This window comes from Acomys russatus, chromosome 32 (assembly GCF_903995435.1).
Source record: "Acomys russatus chromosome 32, mAcoRus1.1, whole genome shotgun sequence".
Classification (NCBI taxonomy): domain Eukaryota; kingdom Metazoa; phylum Chordata; class Mammalia; order Rodentia; family Muridae; genus Acomys; species Acomys russatus.
Window position 1 is genome coordinate 23,380,731 of NC_067168.1, and position 20,310 is coordinate 23,401,040.

At 38.6% G+C, this 20,310-nt stretch overlaps 1 protein-coding gene across 3 annotated transcripts in view; it reads right to left on the minus strand.

Moving 5' to 3' along the window:
- Positions 1-20,310, minus strand: part of Rasa2 (RAS p21 protein activator 2) — a 93,126-nt gene that overhangs the window by 25,008 nt on the left and 47,808 nt on the right. For all 3 annotated transcript variants that reach the window (XM_051140654.1, XM_051140655.1, XM_051140656.1), the window contains exons 8-16: positions 17,699-17,775; positions 16,523-16,624; positions 11,059-11,215; positions 10,635-10,783; positions 9,903-10,017; positions 9,018-9,092; positions 7,350-7,473; positions 5,638-5,744; positions 1,246-1,329 (exon numbers count right to left, since the gene is read on the minus strand). In XM_051140654.1, coding sequence (XP_050996611.1) covers positions 1,246-1,329; positions 5,638-5,744; positions 7,350-7,473; positions 9,018-9,092; positions 9,903-10,017; positions 10,635-10,783; positions 11,059-11,215; positions 16,523-16,624; positions 17,699-17,775 — 990 coding nt within the window. The remainder of the gene's footprint in view (positions 1-1,245; positions 1,330-5,637; positions 5,745-7,349; positions 7,474-9,017; positions 9,093-9,902; positions 10,018-10,634; positions 10,784-11,058; positions 11,216-16,522; positions 16,625-17,698; positions 17,776-20,310) is intronic.

Genomic DNA, 20,310 nt, shown 5'->3' on the forward strand with positions numbered 1-20,310 from the left:
TTACAGACGCAGATTTGGTACTGGTACAAAAGCAACTATAAAGGAGACCAGACCATGGAGCTTCCTCAACTCTTCTCCAAGTGGGGCCGAGCAGGAGGGCTGGGGACTCTGTATGCTCTAATCCCACAGCACTTCCAGAGTGCTTTCCACCAAGGGACCAACCTTTAGTCAGTCAGTGAACCCAGAATGTTCCAGCATGGTGGCTACTGTGCACTCATGGTCTTCAGCTTTCCCCCAAATAGCACAAGGTATATTGTGCTCAGCCGCTCCAGGAACATGGCCAGGCTTGGTTTACATTCTGTTTTTCCCAGCTGCTGATAATCAAAGGTTCCTCATGCTGGATCAGATGCTGGGTGGTAGCAAAGCCTATTCTTTTGTTGAGTCAGTGACTCTATTAGCCAGAGCATGGCTCTTATCCCCTCTTTGTTGAACATCTTGATGAGAGAGGTACTGAGGAGCAATCAAGGCCCCTCAAAGCCTGTGCCACTGCCATGAGCCTGTAGTCACTGTTGGATGTTTTTCCTCTTGGATCTCAAACTAGGGAAAAACCCAGGATAGCAGTTATAGAAGCAAATGGCAGGAAAAACTCTCTCCTCAGCCGTGGGGGCTGGGCATTTCAAATGCTAAAACAAGTTATTATCAGTAAATGTTTGGTTTTTGTGTCTGTTTAAAAAAATATTTATTTGTTTACTTATTTATTATGTATACAGTACTCTGCAGGTCAGAAGAGAGCCTTATATTATATTACAGATGGTTATTAGCTACCACGTGGTTGCTGGGAATTCAATTCAGGCCTCTGGAAGAGCAGCCAGTGCTCTTAACCTCTGAGCCGTCTCTCCAGCCCCCTATTTTATATATCTGTATTCCTAAGGTTGCATAAAAGTTTCCTGGGTAAAAAGCTTCATGAGTGGAGAAGTTTATGAAGAAAATGGTGGGAGGCTGCAGATTAAGCTAGTCTTACATTGCCATGAGTTACTCATCTTGGGGGCTAAAGACGTCTTTCAATGCTGCTGGGTGACTATGGTGCAGATAGCTCTGTTGTGTCTCTTCTTCCTAATTAGTTAAGTACAGCTGTCTCCTTCAATAGGTGACTACAGCAGAACATCCACTAAAACACAATTATTGATTCTGAATATGTATTCTCTTCAGTTTTATTTTACTATGGGATGAGGTGAGTGAAGAAGAAACCTTAAGAGCATATTAAATCTGCTAAGTAAGAAAAGAAGGAAAAAGCTACAGACTCACCTTTCTTCTGGATAGACTTCCCCAGTTTCCCAAACTCTGAATGGTTTTTGAGATGAGAGTTAATGTCCTAATTGTCTGTGTATCCTAGAAAATGTAAAAATGACGAAAATCTTTGTTAATTTTTCAAGAAGTAGAATTTATATAAAAAGCACAATAGAGTGAATGAGCTATATGACTCTAAAATAGTGGCTTAAAAATGTTCATTCAAGCTAAGACAGTTAAGATGTAGCAAAGCCTAGGATAACTTACAGAACTTGGGTTTAGGAGACTAAAGGAGTTGGTGGTGTAGGTCTGTGATTCCTCCTTGGGAGGCTCAGACAGAAAGACTGCAAACTCTGTTTAAGCTACAAAAAATCTAGTCTAGACAACTTAATGATATTGCTTTGTCTCAGTATAAAAAGTGAAAGAAGGCTGGGGGTACAGCTCAGTGGTAGAGTGGAGGCCTTAGGTTCCATTCTCAGAACTATTAAAAAGAGAGAGCAAGGGAGAGAGGGAGAGAGGGAGAGAGGGAGGGAGAGAGAGAGAGAGGGAGAGAGAGAGGGAGAGAGGGAGAGAGGGGGGAGAGGAGAGAGAGAGAGGGAGAGAGAGAAAGAGGGAGAGAGAGATTAAAGATTTAATGACTTGTTCCCTTTGAAATGCATAATTTAGTCAACTGTAGACAAGATCACACTATAAATTTTATTCACTTTTGGAATAGCAGAGCTATCTACTTTTTTTGTCTACCGTATAACTTAAAATGGGTGTTTCCAACTTTCAGTGCTCATATTCAAATAACATATATGACTTCTGCAACCAACTGTTCCCACCGTGCAGGTGCGGGGAGAATACAAACTCAGATCAGGAATGAAGCCACCCTGCTTACACAGGATCTTACTAGAGTGTAAATATTTGGGTCTCTTATCCAAGTTATCTTTCAGGTCTGTCTATCAGACAGTAATGTAAACTCCAATGACATAAAGGTAAATAAAATGGACAGGAACAGGGTTCTTCCATGTGCCTTACTAATCTGCATTTCTATATAACCAACTATGCTGCCACAGTAAACAATACTATTAAAAGACACATCCAGAAAAATATAGTTAAGGAAACATACTGTTAGTTTTTATTATCCTCACATTGAAAATAGGCAATGAATATGGCGGGGAAGAAATGACGAAGAAATCTGAAGAAGGACTATCTGGTATGTGATCATTATAGGATAGCTGGAAAAAGTTACAGATTACAGTTACGCAAAAAATTTTTTTATCTGGAGCATCCAGGACTCCATCTTTTCTGTAAGAGGTCCTAACTATAGTCCTACCTTTGAAGAAAGTAATATTCTTTAGAAATTCTAGTAAAATTAGGTTGAATTGAATTTCACAAGATTCCTCCATTTAAATTTATTTCTTTGTTTTCTTGGTTCTTTAAGACAGGGTTTCTCTGTGTAGAAGGGTTTCTCTGTGTAGACAGGGTTTCTCTGTTGTCTAGGAACTCACTTCTGTAGACTATGCTAGCCTTGAACTTAAGAGATCTGCCTGCTTCTGCCTCCTGAGTGCTGGGATTAAAGGCATGTGCCATCACTGCCCGACTTAAATTTAGCATTTTAGGTTATGTTTTATTGAACTAGCAAAAGAGAATAAAGTGTATTTTATTCAACCTTGGGCTTTGGATCCACGTTACTGTGGCTACTACTGAATAGTCTTGTCATTCAGCTGCTTTGATTCCTTGGTACTATCTCCACACAAACTTAAATAAAAATTCCCCTTCACTGTTACCTAGGACCTTCATCACCTGGCTCTTGGTACACAGCTTGATCTCATCACTCAGCAAGCACTATGGAACATTTATTAAATTCAAATGAAATGCTGAATTTTTTAAAAAATTCAAAATAACTTAGCATACATTCTCTTCTTTTTTCTCTTATGTTGGTGCATGGAAATGGTGCCAGTTGACTGTCTTTGGTCTAAAAGAACAATGTCACAGGTTTGCTATAGTCTTTCAAAAGAGCAGTTGTTCTGTTAGTATTTCATTACCTTTCTTTAAATCTTCTAGGGCTCTGGCCTGAGGCAGTGAGACCCTCTTTTCTTGCATTTAGGAGGCAGCTCATCTCTTCCCTGTATTTAAACCATGAATCTATCTCCTGGTTAAGAAAGACTCACTCACTCAATGAGCTCCTTCTCTGTATCTCCATTTATACTAATTAGACACTCACTGAGCATGTGACTGCCCTAGCAACTGCCACGTGCTTTGGATACACACATATTTAGACAAGGTCCTGCCTGGCTCCTGAGGTACCGACAGTCTGGGTGCAGAGATCTGTTATACACAGATGTTACTAGAACAGAATATAGAATATGCCATGACAGAGAGTGCATAGGGTGTTACAGTAATATACGAGAGACATAAAACAAAACTAAAGGGTTAAAGAAGATTCCACTGGGAGGATCTTAAGGGTTTCAAGGAGAGAATGGGAAAAATAATGAAAATAGTCCAATTGTTTTCCTTTATGAAACTTCAAGCTTTTACGCACGTATATGGACACATACTTCCTTGAATCTGTCTGTCAGCAAGAATGGCTCATATCTGGTGCTTTCGCTGTGACTATTTAGCTGCTTGTTCTTTAATCTACTCTTCTGTCTATTCTAAAACCATCTTCTATAATTAGTTTCTAAAAATTCAAAGATTTTTCTAAATGGAAAATTCAGTATAATTTCATCAACTCTGCTCCTGAATAATTTTGAAACTTTCAGTACCTGACAATATCATCGCCCTTAGTTCTCTGAGATTACTCTGTATTCTCAGCTTGTACAGTATTGCTTACTCACAGTTTCCACCTGGTACTAATTAAGGGCTAACTTTAAACTGATGCAAGCAGTTCTAGATTAATGGAAGGCAGCTATGCTCATCCCTGTATCACCAATGCTAAGTGTTACGTGTTTTCTCTATTCCCACTACTTCAAAGTTTCTTTAAAATGGTTTAAGACCTGCTGGAGGTGCTTAGGTGGTTGGGATGGGGGCACACAACCACAAAAAGGGACCAAAAGAAAAGACGGAAAACTTGGAATAAATAATAAAATTGCATGAAAAGTGAACTAAAAGTGTTTGTGGTTAGAGAGATTTTATTTCAACATTCAATCTAGGAATTCCAACTCTGAATACAAAGCAGTCACCAGTTCAGAGGTGGGAATTCTGATTATGAACAAAATGTTGTTGGCAAGCTTTCACTGCCCCACTTCTTTACAGCTTTAGTTAACACAGGCACAGGAAGGGTTCTCCGTGAACAAGAGGCTACACAGAACAACCATCTTCTGCACTGCTAACACTGTGAGGCTATCCAGAGAAGCAGCGGGCGTTCAGAATCTAGCTTAACTGCAAAGCCCTCGTGTCTTCCCTGCACTGCATTACTTGATGGACCATGAGCACATTACGGGAACATCAAGTCAGATGGCATGTGTCTCCAGCACTGAGCACTGTAACAGTGACTGCTGTAAGATTTTCAATGCCAGTCTGCTTGTAGACTGTGGAGACTGAACTCATCTAAACGGGTAGGATCCAATCATCATGCTAATAAAATAATTTACTTCTACAGTGACTAGGACGACCTAAGAGAGTTAAACATATAAAGCGATTAAAACAAAGCAATCACTAACAGCTTCTTATTATCCTGTTATACACATCAGCAGCTGAAAGCATCAAGGGTATAAAATATTTAGAACAGAAAAGGCTAAAGAATGACTAAAAATATGCTGGATGAGGACTAGAAATAGGTTAAAAGAAAAAGGGAACCTTTAAATATGAAGGAATACATATGCAAAGAAGATTTAGATTTAGGTAAATGAGTAGAACTTCAAAAATAAACTAAGTGCTTTGAAGAATTTTAAATCTCATAGGTAAACAGAAAGCAAAAGTATGAAGATACCAAATAAGATAGGTTCCTATATACTTTTGAAATGAATTTCTTCAAATTTCTGAGATTTAAAAACATTCCTTTGATTAAACTAGCATAAGCTGGGTGCAGTGGGTCTGCTGGCGCTCCTGCACTATGACGGCGGACACAGAAGACTGTTGTGAGTCAAAGTCAGTCTGGACTATGTAACAACATCCTGCCTCAAAATACAAAAAAATAAAGTGTTATAATAAACCAGGAAAGGGTCTGTTAACAAGCATCCAGAACTACAGACAGCACCTACCCACCACAAGCAGCTGTAACTAAGGACCAACAGCACTGTACAACCACAGAGGGAAACCTGACACGCCTCCCCTCTGCTCACCACAGACTTCACCTCGTCAGTACTTTACCGCTTGTGAGATATCTTAGCAGAGCAAAGTAAAAGCGGCTTATTTAATTTTTTTCTTCATTTTACTAAAAATAAATAAAAATGGAATAAAGCTTTGAGAGGAACAAACACTTACTGGATAATGAGGTCGCAAATGAAAAGTATGAGGTGACAGTATCGCTACAGCAAAGAAACGGAGGAACACAAAGCTGCTCACTGCACAGTACTGAGCGTGAGGGTGATCTGCAGGGACAAAATGGTGACATGTCATGCAAAACCCTGCGTAAAACCCAAAGATGATGAGTAAAACAACATCATGTAAACTATGTCGGAGAGAAGAAAGTAATCTGTAAAGTAAAAACTGAGCTTGTGAAGTGATACTAATGATTGTGGCTAAACTAAAAGAAAAAAAAAAAAAAAAAAAAAAAACGCTGTAACTTAAAATAACAAATAAAATGAAAGGCAAAGTTGTTATGCTTTTAAAGAAACATTTTTTAATTTGAAAAATAACTTTTTCTTGTGATTAAGTTTATTTTATTTTATTTTTATATATTTTTTTTATAGATCGTTGTGAGTCATCATGTGGTTGCTGGGAATTGAACTCATGACCTCTGGAAGAGCAGCCACTGCTCTTAACCACTGAGCCATTTTTCTTCCTTTAAGAGAGATTCTTGAAATGACAAAAAAATAAAAGCAGTATATAGCACTACGTAGTGGCAACACTGAATACCAAAAAGTAGCTTTCAGCTTTACATTTGTGTTTCAAATTCACCCTAAAAATCTGTTTTAAAAATTTTATTTAAATAAATTATTCAGATTACATCTCAACTGCACCCTAAAAATCTTGATGGTATCAAAGGCTATAATGGTTAAATGTGACTGTCCAGTTCATTGGATGGAAAATGCCTGGGAGACCAGCAAACCACCATTCGGAGTAGATCTGTAAGAATGATCATTCTGTAGAATGATCTAATCGATGCTTTAGTACACCAATGGATTCAATTGGAATAGGTAATTCCTAAAGATCCTATGTTGGGACAAATGTTTGTAAAGTCAAAGACTGTTTCTGGAAGAAAAAAGCAACCAACCAAACAAAAACATAACAAAACAAAACCCAAACAAACAAACAAACAAACTCATCACAGATATTGTTAGCATTTCCAAGCTGTCAAATCTAGACAATTGTGTGAAATTAATGATTACTACTGCTTGAAAATATGCAATTGGAAAAAAATCTGGCATATACAAAGGCGTTCCTGTTTATTTCGTTCTCTCTTTCTCTCTCCCTCCCTGTTTATTTTGTTCTCTCTCTCTCGCCATTTATTGTTTTCTCTCTCCCTCTCTCCCCGTTTATTTCGTTCCCTCCCTCCTTCCTTCCCTCGCTCCCTGTTTTAAGATCATGACAGGGTTTCTCTGTGTAGCCCTGGCTGTCCTGGAGCACTCTCTGTAGACCAGGCTGGATTTGAACTCACAGAGATCCGCCTGTCTCCACCCCTGAGTGCTGGGATTACATGTATGTACCACCACTGCCTGGTGCGCCACCATCCCTTAAATTATGACACATACATAAAAGTTTACTTACATATTACAGAAAATCTTATAAATCCCAAATTTTCCTTCTTAAAACTAATGATTTTGACTTATGAAGTTGCCATTATGTTGAAATACAATGAACTGTATGCTTTGAGATGATAGGAAAAATGAACCATTAAGTCTCACCTAGAAGCTAGCACCATTTTGAAACACAAGACTATACTTATGCACAAATATTTCATGCAAACCAAATGGACAGCATGTAGAAAAAAATATATTGAAACAGAAAGCATGTGAGTATAATAAGGCACTTACTAGGAAATCTTTTAGTCGCCATTTGCCTCAGAGAATAAAAGATATCACACATCACAGTGGGGCAGCTCACGCTTGATCCTACAATCGTATTGAATACTTTGTCCACATAGTAGTGCAGATTCTCCTGCAGGTTTTAACAAAGTAAACACTAAGATTTTTATTTTCACACATCTCCAACAGTCTTTATGAAAAAGTAATGGATATGAGATTTATTAGAGGAAATTATGCAGTTTTCTAAAGCGCTGCTTCCATTCCTCAAATTTAATTTAATTTAATAAGTTAAATTCAGACTTCTAGACAGATGAATGCATATATGAGTAATTTTCACAAGAAGCACAGTTAAGACAATAAAAATGGAAAGCAGGGAAATAATTCGTGGTAAGCAGCATTGGTACACTGTGACCCCAACACAATTAAAGATTTCTCAGAGGCAATGAAGATCATTATGTCACTTAGTCTGATGAGTCTGATCAGAAAGGACTAGTCAGAATGGAGGCTGCAACTAGCTGCAGTTTAAATGCACTATTATTATATGCCATTGCTTCTGCTGTGGTGGCTCCTAGAACTAGATGCTAAGATTCTGCTGCTGAAGACAACATGTCTAGAAATTTCCTCCCTGCTGGTTAGATTTCATGGTGTTAGAAGTTTATGTACACTGCTAAGGAAGAACTGGCATTAAAAATGCGCTCAGCCACAACCCTGCGTCCTACACTGCTGACCTGCCAGACAACGGGCACTGATGTTATGGGCATAAACAAGCATTTTCTGATTTGGATCTGAGGCCTGCTTCACAGGAGGGAATTCTCACCTGACACTGTAAACCTGGTAAAAACCCATAGCTGGGAGGAAGAATAGCGGTGTGGCGGGGAAGCTGCTGCTGCTGATTTGCTAAATGGATATGCCTATCAAATTACCTTCTAAATACTTATGTTTAAGCCCATAGGTTAGTGATGCTGTTGACTTTAGTCAGAAAAGCTTCTTTCTGCAGTGGGTGGCAGCCATTGCAGAGGCTCACAGTGCTTAAGACAAAGTGACCTTTAAGTGCTTAGCCAGCCGTCTAAGCATCTCCCTCAATGTTCAGGGACCACCACTGAAGACTGTGCAGAGAGAATCTAGGAGGAAAGAGTGACTGTCCCAACAATTTTTTAAGTACTACATGGCCACTGTACTCTCGCTCCAGAAGATCTGATGTCCTCTTCAGGACTCTGCATTCATGCGCACATATCTAGACACAAACTTCCAAACACTTAAGACTGCTAAATTAAAATTTTAAGAATAAAAATAAAGTCAGCACCATGAAACACTCTGAAAAATAAGGGCTAATATAAAGAATAAATAACATTGTTTACAGATACATGGCACTAAAATTTGTGTGTGTGTTTCTGAGTGTGTGTGTGGGGGTTGTGTAGAGAGATGGCTAAGTGGTTTAGAATATATATGTTCTTGCAGAGGACCTGGGTTTGATTTTCGGCATCCACATGGTAGCTCACAACCATCTGTAACTCTATTCCCAGATGATCCAATGCCCTCCTCTGACCTCCACAGGTACCTGGCACGCATGCGATGCATAGACATACATGCAGCCAAAACATTTATACACAGAAAACAAACCACTTAATATTAAGATCAAAAAATAATGTAATTATAAGCTACATTATATAAACTTACCTTATTGTTTTCTACATTGTCTCCCTCTTTCAACTTAACAGGGTCTATTTCACAGGGTTTTGAGGAGTCACATATCTGAAAAATAGGTGTATTTTTCAGTTACTATTCTTTTCTAGGTAATTTAACAACATGAGAGGAACTCTTCTTCTGATATTAGAAAAATTAAATCTAATAAAGTTTAAAGCCCTCACCGGGAGATAACATGTACAATGTAAACAATTTCCCAAAGAACTGTATGAAAATGATTTATATATTTAAACTCCTAGTAAAATAAAAATTTAACAAACAATACTATAGATTGATGTGCCTTGTGAGGAAAACGACAGAGGACAAAGTAATTGCCCTATAAAAAGTGTCTATACTTATTATTCCTTCAGTAGCCCAATAATGGGCAGACCCTTCTCATCAACACACTTCTTACTCCTCCTCCCCCTCCTCCTTTTTTTTTGGTTTTTCAAGACAGGGTTTCCCTGTATAGCCTTGGTTGTCCTAGACTTGCTTTGTAGACCAAGCTGCCCTTGAACTCACAGCGATCCACCTGCTCTACCTCCCGAGTGCTGGGATTAAGGCCATGCGCCACCACCGTCTGGCAACATGTTTACTGCTTAAAAGAGAAGCTCTGCAGCAGCGGTTCTCAACCTTCCTAATACTGGGATCCTTTAATACAATTCCTCAAATTGTGGTGACCCCCAACCGTAAAAGTATTTTTGTTGTTATTTCATAGCTATAATTTTGCTACATTTATGAGATGTAAGTATCTGATATGCAGATGGCCTTAGATGACCCTTGTGAAAGGGTTGTTTGACCCTTCAAGGGGTTGCCATGCACAGGTTGAGAACTGCTGCTCTAGATGGTCAGACTCTGGCATTGAGGTGTACTCTGTACCTCATCTAGAATAGGCTTTAATGTGACTTTCAAGTAGTGCCCTCCCACTATTTTCATCATCTCATCCAGACACCGGGTAGCCAGGGAATTTCCTCTAAAAATTGTGCTTGCATCTCTGAAATAGAAATAGAAAGAGATAAAAATCACATATGGCAAAAGGGAAGAAAAAGTTCCAAAGCAGTAACATATTTGACTTTGATCATATTTTAGTGATTTTTATTACTAACAGTATTCATTGCCTTAAGGATTACTAAGTATTACTACACTAAATAATTACAAAATTATTTTCTGAAAATGTTAAAAATCATTTTTAAAAAGAAACTATGCTTATAAGTTAAAAAAAGGTAGTGTGGGCAGATGTGCAAAAAATGACAGTACTGTTTTACTGTGATGAATGGAAAGCCTATTGATTGCTCTTTATAATGTCTTACGTGTGCCTCCAAGTGTGCCTTATACAGTTGCTACTATTTTACTGTGATATGTGAATCACTGCATCCAGAAACAATAATAGTAAAAAGCAAACTGCACCACTCACTTAAAACTCATTCCCTCAGTAACTGGTCCTTACTGCTCCACTCTGTTTCTTTTGTTACTGACTAAGGAGTTCTTTTTAACCTGCTGCATAGTAAACTTGGTCAATACAAAAGAACTGAGACTATAAAAACAACCTGACAAATTAAAAGTTCAGTTTCAACAATGCATTATTAACATTTAATGAAATACAATTCTTACTGAGTATCCTTCAAGTCCAGTTCAGCTACCGCAGTGATAAAAGGAACAAGTTTATTGTGATGCAGCAACAGTCGTACAAGAGGCAAAACAGCATCCTTTTGATCTTGACATATTTCACCCAAAATGTAAGCAGCTGAGGCGGATACTGGCTAGGATACAGAATGATGGAAAACAAGCACAGAATCAAGGAAACATGGTTACATGCTCAAGCACTAATCTGTGGATGTAATTATCTTATTATAAATTATGTATAAAATAGTATTTAGTTTTCTAAATTCTAACAGATAAAATTTGAAGCCTGGTTAAGAGAAATAAAATACACAGAGCTTTGTTAAGAGCTGATACTATGAAGTCTTTTCTTATCATTTACAGAATTAATCTAGCCTTTTCATATTGAGTCATACATGTACGATTTTTAAAGTACCTGAACTTCTGGTGATTTTAGCAGCAAAGTTTTCAACGGGCCATAGTACTCTGATGGAAGCACATAGTCTTCTGTATAACATAGAGTTAATCGAAGAGATCCTAGGTCATCAGTTTTAGATGACTTGTTTCCATTGTCTCTTGGTTGGAGCAAGTACCTAAAGTAAAAATAGAGTCGACACCATGTGATGGTAGTAACAAGCAAGTGGGTAAGTAAGCATTGAGCTGCTGAGAAACAAACTAGCAGCTGGAGTGAGGCCCAGTGTGAGATGCATTCTCAGCCCATTCAGTCTTCAGCATGTTAGTGAGTGAGTACATACACAGAGGACGTTGTTACTGGCAAAGACGGGTCTGAATTCAGGCAGCTGGAGTCCAGAGTGCAAGTCCTTATGCACTGTCATTGTTAAGTAAAAATAACAGTATGGTGCCATGGGTGTGTGGGCGTGTGTTCACCTGGGAGGCTAAGGCAGAAGGACTGTGATTTCCAGGCCAGCCTAAGCTACACAGAAACCCAGTTTCAATGAAACAAAACAAATAAATTTGCCTATAAGTACAGAAAATATTCCCAGAAACTAGAGGACAGTGGCTGTCTTGGAAATAGTATCTAGTTGGGTAGTGGGGGGCAGGACACAGGATTTGCTTTTAAATCTTTTTACCTAGGAATGGTGTGATACCTATTTTAAAAACCTACTTTAAAAATTCATATCACATTCTATTATCTATCTACCTACAAAGGGCAAAGTGGCAATTAGCCAGTATCTTCAAGAACAAGACAATGCCAACATGTGACCTAATTATCACCATGTCAAGGGGGTAAATCAGTCAGAAAAGGAGGGGGGCTTGCAAGACAGCTCAGTGGGTAACAGCACTTGCTGGCTGTCAGAACACAGTCATGGAATGGAGTTGTGCAAGGGGAATTCTGTGTGCTCATGAGAAAACGACAAGAGTCTTGTGATCTGTTTCTTAAAAAACACAGACTTGAGACTTGTTCTTGGGTGTGTGTCCATGCTCCTCCCAGGTGTAGCAGATACGAGTGAGTGTGAGCTTGGTCATTTGTTACAACTGGTTGTTGTTATTTGTCTAATGCCTTATGGGAAAGCATGGGCTTTTGGTTTTGTTTTTTGCTTTGCCATGTGCAGCTCGTCCTTGTGACTATACATTTTACTCATGTGATTCTCAATCCTCAGAGTATAAATTGTCTGTGGCTCTGAATGTAGTTGGAGACTGCATGAGCCTTTAGGTTGCCTTACATTTAGGCTCCATTCTCTCGGGTACCACCATAACCAAGAGCCAACTAGAGAGGTAATTAGCTGACAACTTTAGCTCAATACCAGAAGCAAAATGGTGGAAACAGCAAAGATTCCTACAGGCATTCACATACTATATACATGAAGGAACACAAACACATACACAGTAAATAAGTAATGTTTTAGAAATAAGTAAATAAGAAAGTTTTAGAAAGAAAGGGAAAAGAAACTGAGTCATATTATAATCTGCAAATAAAATTAAATTGGAACTGAACTTAGAGAGATGGCACAGCAGTTAAGAACCCCTGCTGCTTTTGCAGAGGACCTTAAGTTTGGCTCTCAGTACCTACATGTTGGCTCATAAGTATCTGTAGTTCCAGTGCCAGGGAACCTGACACCTTATGACCTCCACAAGCACCAAGAACACACGTGGTGAACAGACATACATGCCAGCAAAACACTTATATACATAAAATAAAAGAAATCTTAAATAAACTGGAACCATCAAAAAAGTTTTTAGAAGTCCAATATAATAGGCAAGTACTAATGGAAATTATTGGGAAAAAGTAGTGAAAAACTTCAAACAATATTATTATCTACTGATAAGTTATTATGAATCTTCGCAATATCAAAATTAGAAATTGTGCCTGAATGAAAAAATGAGGTTTTGTGCAGTTACCGTTAACACCACTAGAGGATGCTGCAGGTCTACAAGTGATGAAGGAGACTAAGAATCTTGAGTTAAAATGGCATTATTTTTACATTTCTGTACAGTGTACATTAATACTTTACATTAATATTAGCAGATTCTTCTCTTTTATGCTACATAAATTTTAGCATTTAAAATATTCAGATTACTAGAAGCTAGAGAAATGGCTTAGTGGTTAAGATCATATACTGTTCTTACAAAGGACTTGAGTTTAGTTCTCAGCACCCACAATCAGGTAGCCACAACCACCTGTAACTCCAGCTCCGGAGGACCCAACGACACCAGCACTTAAGTGCACATAACATATCTATACTACTGACAGAAGAAATTGAAAGGAAATTACTTATTGTCTGGTAACATTCCCTAGTCTGCCAAGGTAGAAAAATCCGTTAAATTTGGAAAGTATATGGAGAGATAGAGTCACTGAAAGCACATGATATGGGGCAGATTTCAAGTTCATTTTTCTCTTCTGTACTAAAGGGTATGGAATATTATTTTAAAGACTTCAACACGGAGTTCAGAAATGTTCATGGAGATGGACAAAAGCATGACATACTCAGGGAAGGCAAACATTAAGAGTAATAAATTTTTTGTAATGATAAACTTCCCCCTCTCTGAATGCATTTAGAAATTAAAATATACAAAATGTTGTTGGAGAGACCAATATATCTTAGATTTGCATTAGAGAACTAAAAATAAAGCTTAAAAAAAAGTCTAAAACTCAGTCCATAAGGAGGCTATGGACTAGCACACTCCAAAGAGGAGTGTCTGATCTCTAGAAAAAGAGGCAGGCTCTTTTAAAGGCAAATGAGACCAACAAGAAAATACTCAGTGTCAGCCTTGGTGGTGCCCATCTTTAATGTCAGTGCTCAGAAGGCAGAGGCAGGCAGATCTCTGAGGTCAAGGCCAGTCTGGTCTTCATAGCAAGATCCAGGCCAGCCAAGGTTACATAGTAAGACCCTGTCTCAGAAAACAAAGCAATGAAAATGAAGTAAAACAACAGAAAAACAACCCCTAAATATTCAATGTCAACTCTTTAGGCAGAAAATGAGTTTGAAAAAGTGGTTCTTGTGTGTTAACATTCCACAGTAATGTACAGACCACATTATTTAAATATATTCACTCACGAGCTGACATTTTGCTATCAAAGGGTGAAATCCTATCATCTGTGGTAACTTGTCTGGAATTGGCGGTCACTTTATCATGTGAATTAAGGCACAGAAAGACAAAGACCACAAGTTCTTATTTGTGAAAGCTAAAGTTGATCCACATAAAAAGAAAGTAGTATACAGATTGTTAGAAGGCAGGAGAGGAGAGGGGCAGAGAAAAAGTAGGCAGTGGGCTCTAAATGCAGCTGTGGGCGTAGCAGCTTTCATGTTTATAATGCAATAGGTTAAATATGGTCTTTAACAATTAATGTTACATTTCAGCTTATTATTTTCCAGGATCCCAACATGATATTTGAAATGGTATTTGAGGAGATGGAAATGCTGACTATACTGATTTGACCATTACACTATATATACACATTGGGGGACGGTCTGATGTATTTTGATGCTAATTAATAAAAAGCCATCCCACCTGGGCAGGGCAAAGGAGATAGGTGTGGCTAAGGTTCCTGGGCTTAGCGAGAGACAGAAGATCCTGGGAAGGAGAAAGAGAGGGACTGGTGGGTCCTGAGAAAAGAAGAGGAATGCCACCATGGGTTAGATGGAGGAGAAGCACATGGCCAGTGTGGATGGAGAATCTGGCCCAGATGAAGAACATTAGCAAGTACTTGGGATTATGGATGGGAGGTAGCTTGATAGAAATTATTAGAGCCAGGAGGCATGGGATTGGGGGGTATCCTATACCTGCTCCATTATGGGAAGTAGTTTAGAGGATTGATATCTGCCCTGCACCAGGTTAACTAAGGCTATTTTAAAATATATCAAGTATCAATGTCTTGATTGATAGCTGGTAAGACTAATAATACTGATTAATTAAAAACAACATATATACATGTGATACTATTATACTTAATAAGCAAGCATAAATATTACATTCCATTTTAAAAAGTGATGTTTAAAGGGAAGTGATAGGTTGGAGGAATGGCTCAGTTGGTAAAGTGTTTGCTATATTAAGCATGAGGCCTGAGCTGGGTTCCCAGTGCCCATGTAGAAGCTGGGCTAAGTGGTGTGCACATCTGTAATACTTGCACTGGCGGAGGTAAAGATAGGTGGAGTCCATGGAGCTCACTGACCCGCCAGCCTAACTAATCAGTGACCTACAGGTTCAGAAGTCCTCTCTCCAAACAATGAGGAGAGTGACTGATGAAGATAGCCGGTGTCAAGCTCCATTCTCTTCCTTCACATGTTCACATACCAATGTAAACAAGTATGGCTTCCCTGACACACACACACAAACACACACACACACACACATCGAAGTTGAGAAAGGTACGCCTCTACATACTCAGCTGAAATACAAATATAGGAAGAAAAGATTTACATGAAAAGATAGGATACAGTAGGGTTTTTTGCTTTTTTTCAAGACAGAGTTTCTCTGTGTAGCCTTGGGTGTCTTCGACTCACTTTGTAGACCAGGCTGGCCCCAAACTCACAGAGATCCACCCACCTGCCTACCTCCTGAATGCTGGGATTAAAGGCATGTTCTACCACACTTAGAAGATACAGTCGTTTTTAAGGGCTATAGACAAAACAAGGAGTTTCACATTGAAGTAAGTATGAATTTAATGCTTAAACATTAATTTATTAACATCAAGTTAATAACATCACTACTAGAGCAATGAAAAGGTCAAATAACACAACAGTCAATACTGAGCCCCCAGAGCTCCTAAACCGTCAATCAGTTCAATGCCAACACCTACACTCAGAAAATACCTCAAACTCATCTGCATTTTTAATAGTGTGTGAAGGAAAACCATACATCAACCCCCCCACAGCTGCATCTTCTTAGTAAGCCCTTTGCTTCTCACTCACAGTTCTTGTGACCAAAAAGCATCTGCACTGGAGAAGCTGACATGTGATTAAGGGTCTTCTCATGAGTAGTTCATGCGGTGTCTTACTGTTTCTCATTTCCCAGATTTATTTTTATTTTATTGTGTGTGTCTATGAGTGTACACATAGGTGTCCATCAAGACCAAAGAGAGCATATGGATTAAAGCCATTTTTTTTTCTTTGTGAGTAGTCCTAGGCAGATACTGGGATTTGAACTCCAGTCCAGATAGAGCAGTGAATTCAGTCATTTCTACACCCCCAAGATTTCATTCTTAAACAGAAAAATATTGCTAGACAACTAAGTACTTTTATCTCAGTATCACAGATCAAGTGACATTAAAGTACTTTTTTTTCAAAAAAAAAAAAAAAAAAAAAAGTACTTATTTTTCTTTAACAGATTCGTAGCAAAAATAAATGCCAGTAACTTCTGACTTATTTCCAGGAAGCATGCACATATATTCTTTACAAAAGAGGATTAAAATCGGCTCACTAGAGTATTTGTCTTCTTACCAGGCTTGATGAGAAGAATCATTTCTTAACACATTCACAGGAACCTTAATCTCTCCCAGGAAAACATCTTGGACTAGGTTTTCATTATTCCACAAGTCAATCCTGAAAATTGAAAACCTAGCTTTAGTTTTTGCAAACCACACTGGGTTGTTTCAAGTGACTTTGATCTGTACTGTAGCATCAATTTTACATGCTTAAAAGAGATGTTAGCATTATCATTTAACACATTAATCAGACTTTGAAAGCAAAGCATTACAGTAACTTTTACCGGAAAAAAAAAAAAATCACAATTTAAATTCTAGATTACATTTTTATTAATTAATTCTGGGGGAGGGGCACATGTCACTGCTCATGTGGCGGTCAGGGGCAATCTACAGGAGTTGGTTCTTTCCTTCCATCATGTGGGTCCCAGGGATAGAACTTGGATAGATCGGCTTGGCAGCAAGTGCCTTTACCAACTGAGCATCTCCCTGGCCAAATTCCAAACAGTCTAAAAGGAAAAACTTACGATTCTTAGGGGTTTTTGTTTTGTTTTTTTAATCTTTAGCAGTAGAAAAAAAGGGTTATTTTACTTAATTTGAGAAAACAAACCAATTCAGGAGTACAGTTTCTCTTTTGATGATAAATTAATATGTAAAGACGAGTGATTTAAAAGCTATTGCCTAACACTGTGAACACATGATTAATCCGCCTTTTATATAGCACACTGTTAACACCACACCTACACATGCATTTGCACAAGTTTCCTTTCCAAAACAGCATAGGTATTTAAGACCTGGGAAATATCACAAACTTCAAACACATGCACCTGTGCAGTTATCTCCTTACCTCGCTGAAATTTCTGATAGTCAGCAGATATGTTAAGAAGAATAAAAAAATTATTTCTAAATTGGCTTAAATATAATTGCTTTTCCATTCATTATACTATAATCCAGATAGCTAAGGAGCAAATTAAAGTGAGGGAAAATAAAAAACAGAACAGGTGAAATTAGGTTGTTTTTGCTCACACAAAAAATACACTTTGGTATTTCTGAAAAGAAACAGATTTTGAATAGACAATTTGGATTAAATTAGATGCCTGTTCCTCTAAGTTTTATCCATTAACTTGCTACAGAGAATTCTATCAAGATTTAAACAGAAGAAAGCCGTTCTGTAGTAAAAGCACAAGACACAAACCTGATTTCCAACTTCTCAATATCCTCCTCTTCCACTTGGAACTGGGACTTCCTAGTATAACTACTGGATCTGGTTACCTATTAATGAAATATTATAGAAAAACATTTAAAATCATCTTTTTCCTTCATGAGTTCAAAAATGACTATTCCAAAAATATCTGATTACAAATAAAAAGAGTCAAGTGTGAAAGTAATATTCCAAAGCACAGAAAGAACACTGACTATGCACAGAAAAGCAAGGAAGGGAGCACAAAACCGACAGCACCTCTACGATAGCGACGTGCAGCAGCATCTGGTTCACTGGTTGCAGGTGTTTGGCAGTGGCACTGTGTTCAAAGAGCTGCCCTTGTAAAACACCTTAAAGTCTCCCACCATTCTTAAAACACATCACCCTACTCATATTTCCTTCTCACATTTTTACTGAAAATATAAAGGCCACTGGGCAGGAACTTCCTCAACTGCCACGCAGCTGAGCACACACTTTCCGCCTACCTCAGGCCCACTTGTTTTTGAAGAGGTGATGATTTCAAGCCAACCCCTTCCCCCACAGAATTTAACAAGCATGTGCTATAAGCATTTGGTGTACCTTAATTACAGCTGTCCTTATTAGTTTGATCGCTTCTTTCTAGTCTAAGAAAAATCCTCTCCTTAAATCATAGTCCTCCTGTCTCTTCTTTTTTAGACAACTACCTTAAAACTAACTCCTCCCAGCAGGTACTTCCTCACCACCCACTCAAGACAGTAACCACTTTATCTCTGGCTTCTTTACAAATCACCCTCCTAAAATCTCTCTTCTCATCACCAAATTGGTGGTCTTGTACTTCTCAGTGTCCTTGGCCTCTCTCTCTCTTACCTATTCCCAGGTGAGCTCTTTGCTTTGGGTTTACCTGGGGACTACCCTGCCACATCTGGCTGCTCTCTTTTCTTCCTCAGCATCTGCCCAGGCAGCTCTCCAAGGTCCTGCCTTGTTGCCCAGCTTACAACCGCTATCATGTCCATCATCTGTCTTTCCCCTCAGAATGAATGCTGCTCTGAGGCAGGCAGGGCTGTATTGACTATCCTCGTTTTGAAAATGAGGAAGCTACGGCACAAACTTAAGCAGCACGTCTGAAGCTGAACAGCTAGTTAGCAGCAGCACTTCTGTGGTTTTCCTTGTTGCATCTCTTCGTTCCCTTGGCTCTCCTGACTCCGCAACAAATCCTGTATTGTGCTCTATAGCTATCACCTACCATGTCTCAGTCATAAACTGTTCTGTTAGCAGATTTTCCCCCCGAGATAAGGTGGCCTGAGACTGGCCTTGAAGCTGTGGTTTTCCTGCCCACACCCCTCAAGGACTGGGATTATAGGCATGCACCGGATCTGACGTCTGATGGAGAACTTTTACATGGTTCCGTGGGAGCTTTTGATTCCCCCCTTTTTCTTCTATAATCAGTTATCTCAATCTCTTTCATTTCTTTTTTTATTTGCCCTTCTCCCAGTTGTTTAAACATGAAAACACAGCTCTCTAGGCACCTGCTAACAGATCATAGTTACTTCTTTCTAGGTTCAAGAATATTCCATGGCTAAAACTAGGGCCCTACAGCCAGGAACTGGAGGATTCATTTGCCGGTTTATCCATTTTTTTACTTTTTTCTCGTGACTTTCTTACCAAACTCAGTTAAATCATTACTTGACGCTCTTTTAGGTTTAACTTTCAGTTTTTCTGTCTCTGTGCCCAAAATGTTCTGTCTCTGTAATATCTTTTTTGTTCTTACTTATGAAAATCTAGTCTTTCTTCAGACTGTTCAGACCCTGAGCTCAAGCACTGTATGCTCACATCACAGCTGTGTATATATATGTTCCCGTGTATGTTCTTTCTTATGTCTTGCTCTGGTTTTACCAGATCATACCTATCTTTATAACCAATCTAAGAAAGGGCTCAAGGAATACATATCTTAAGGCCTGACAGGTAAACTGGTACAGCAAGCAGTTCAAACCTTGACTTTCAAAAACTTACTTGCTTGCCAAGAGGTCTTCCTGAGCATAGTGAGTTGAAGCCACCTAGTGTGTGAACTATGTGCAGTGAGTGATTTTGACAGCAGCTTTAACAATTGCTATCCTCTTCATATTAACAAATGTAGGAAACTGTACCAAGTCCTTAGCCAGGAAAGGAAGTCTCTTGCATTAGTATGTTTTTCTTTTCCTTTGCTTCTATCCCTCACCAGTTTCCTATCTCACTACTGGCATTTTCTTCAGCCTATGATCCTTTTTATTAAAGTACAGCAATCAGGCATGAGCAGGGGTACTCTCTCCAAAACAGAAGAGAAATACAAAAGAAAAACTTCAAGATATAATTGCCTACTTTTGTAAACTGTTCTCAGGTTAATATCAATTACAAGTTGTTCTGTTATTACAATCTTTTAGAGATTTTGATTTTTAAATTTTTCTATAGCCTTCAATTAATATTTAAAAATTTATCAAATTCTTGAAAGACTGCCAAAGCACTGTGCTGGGGACAATTTCAAGGCAGCTGAAGACGCACCTTGGTGGTCTAGTGGTTAGGATTCGCTCAAGGCAGCTGAAGATCTTCATGAACAAGATATATCTACAGAATAAATTAATTATGGAGAACTT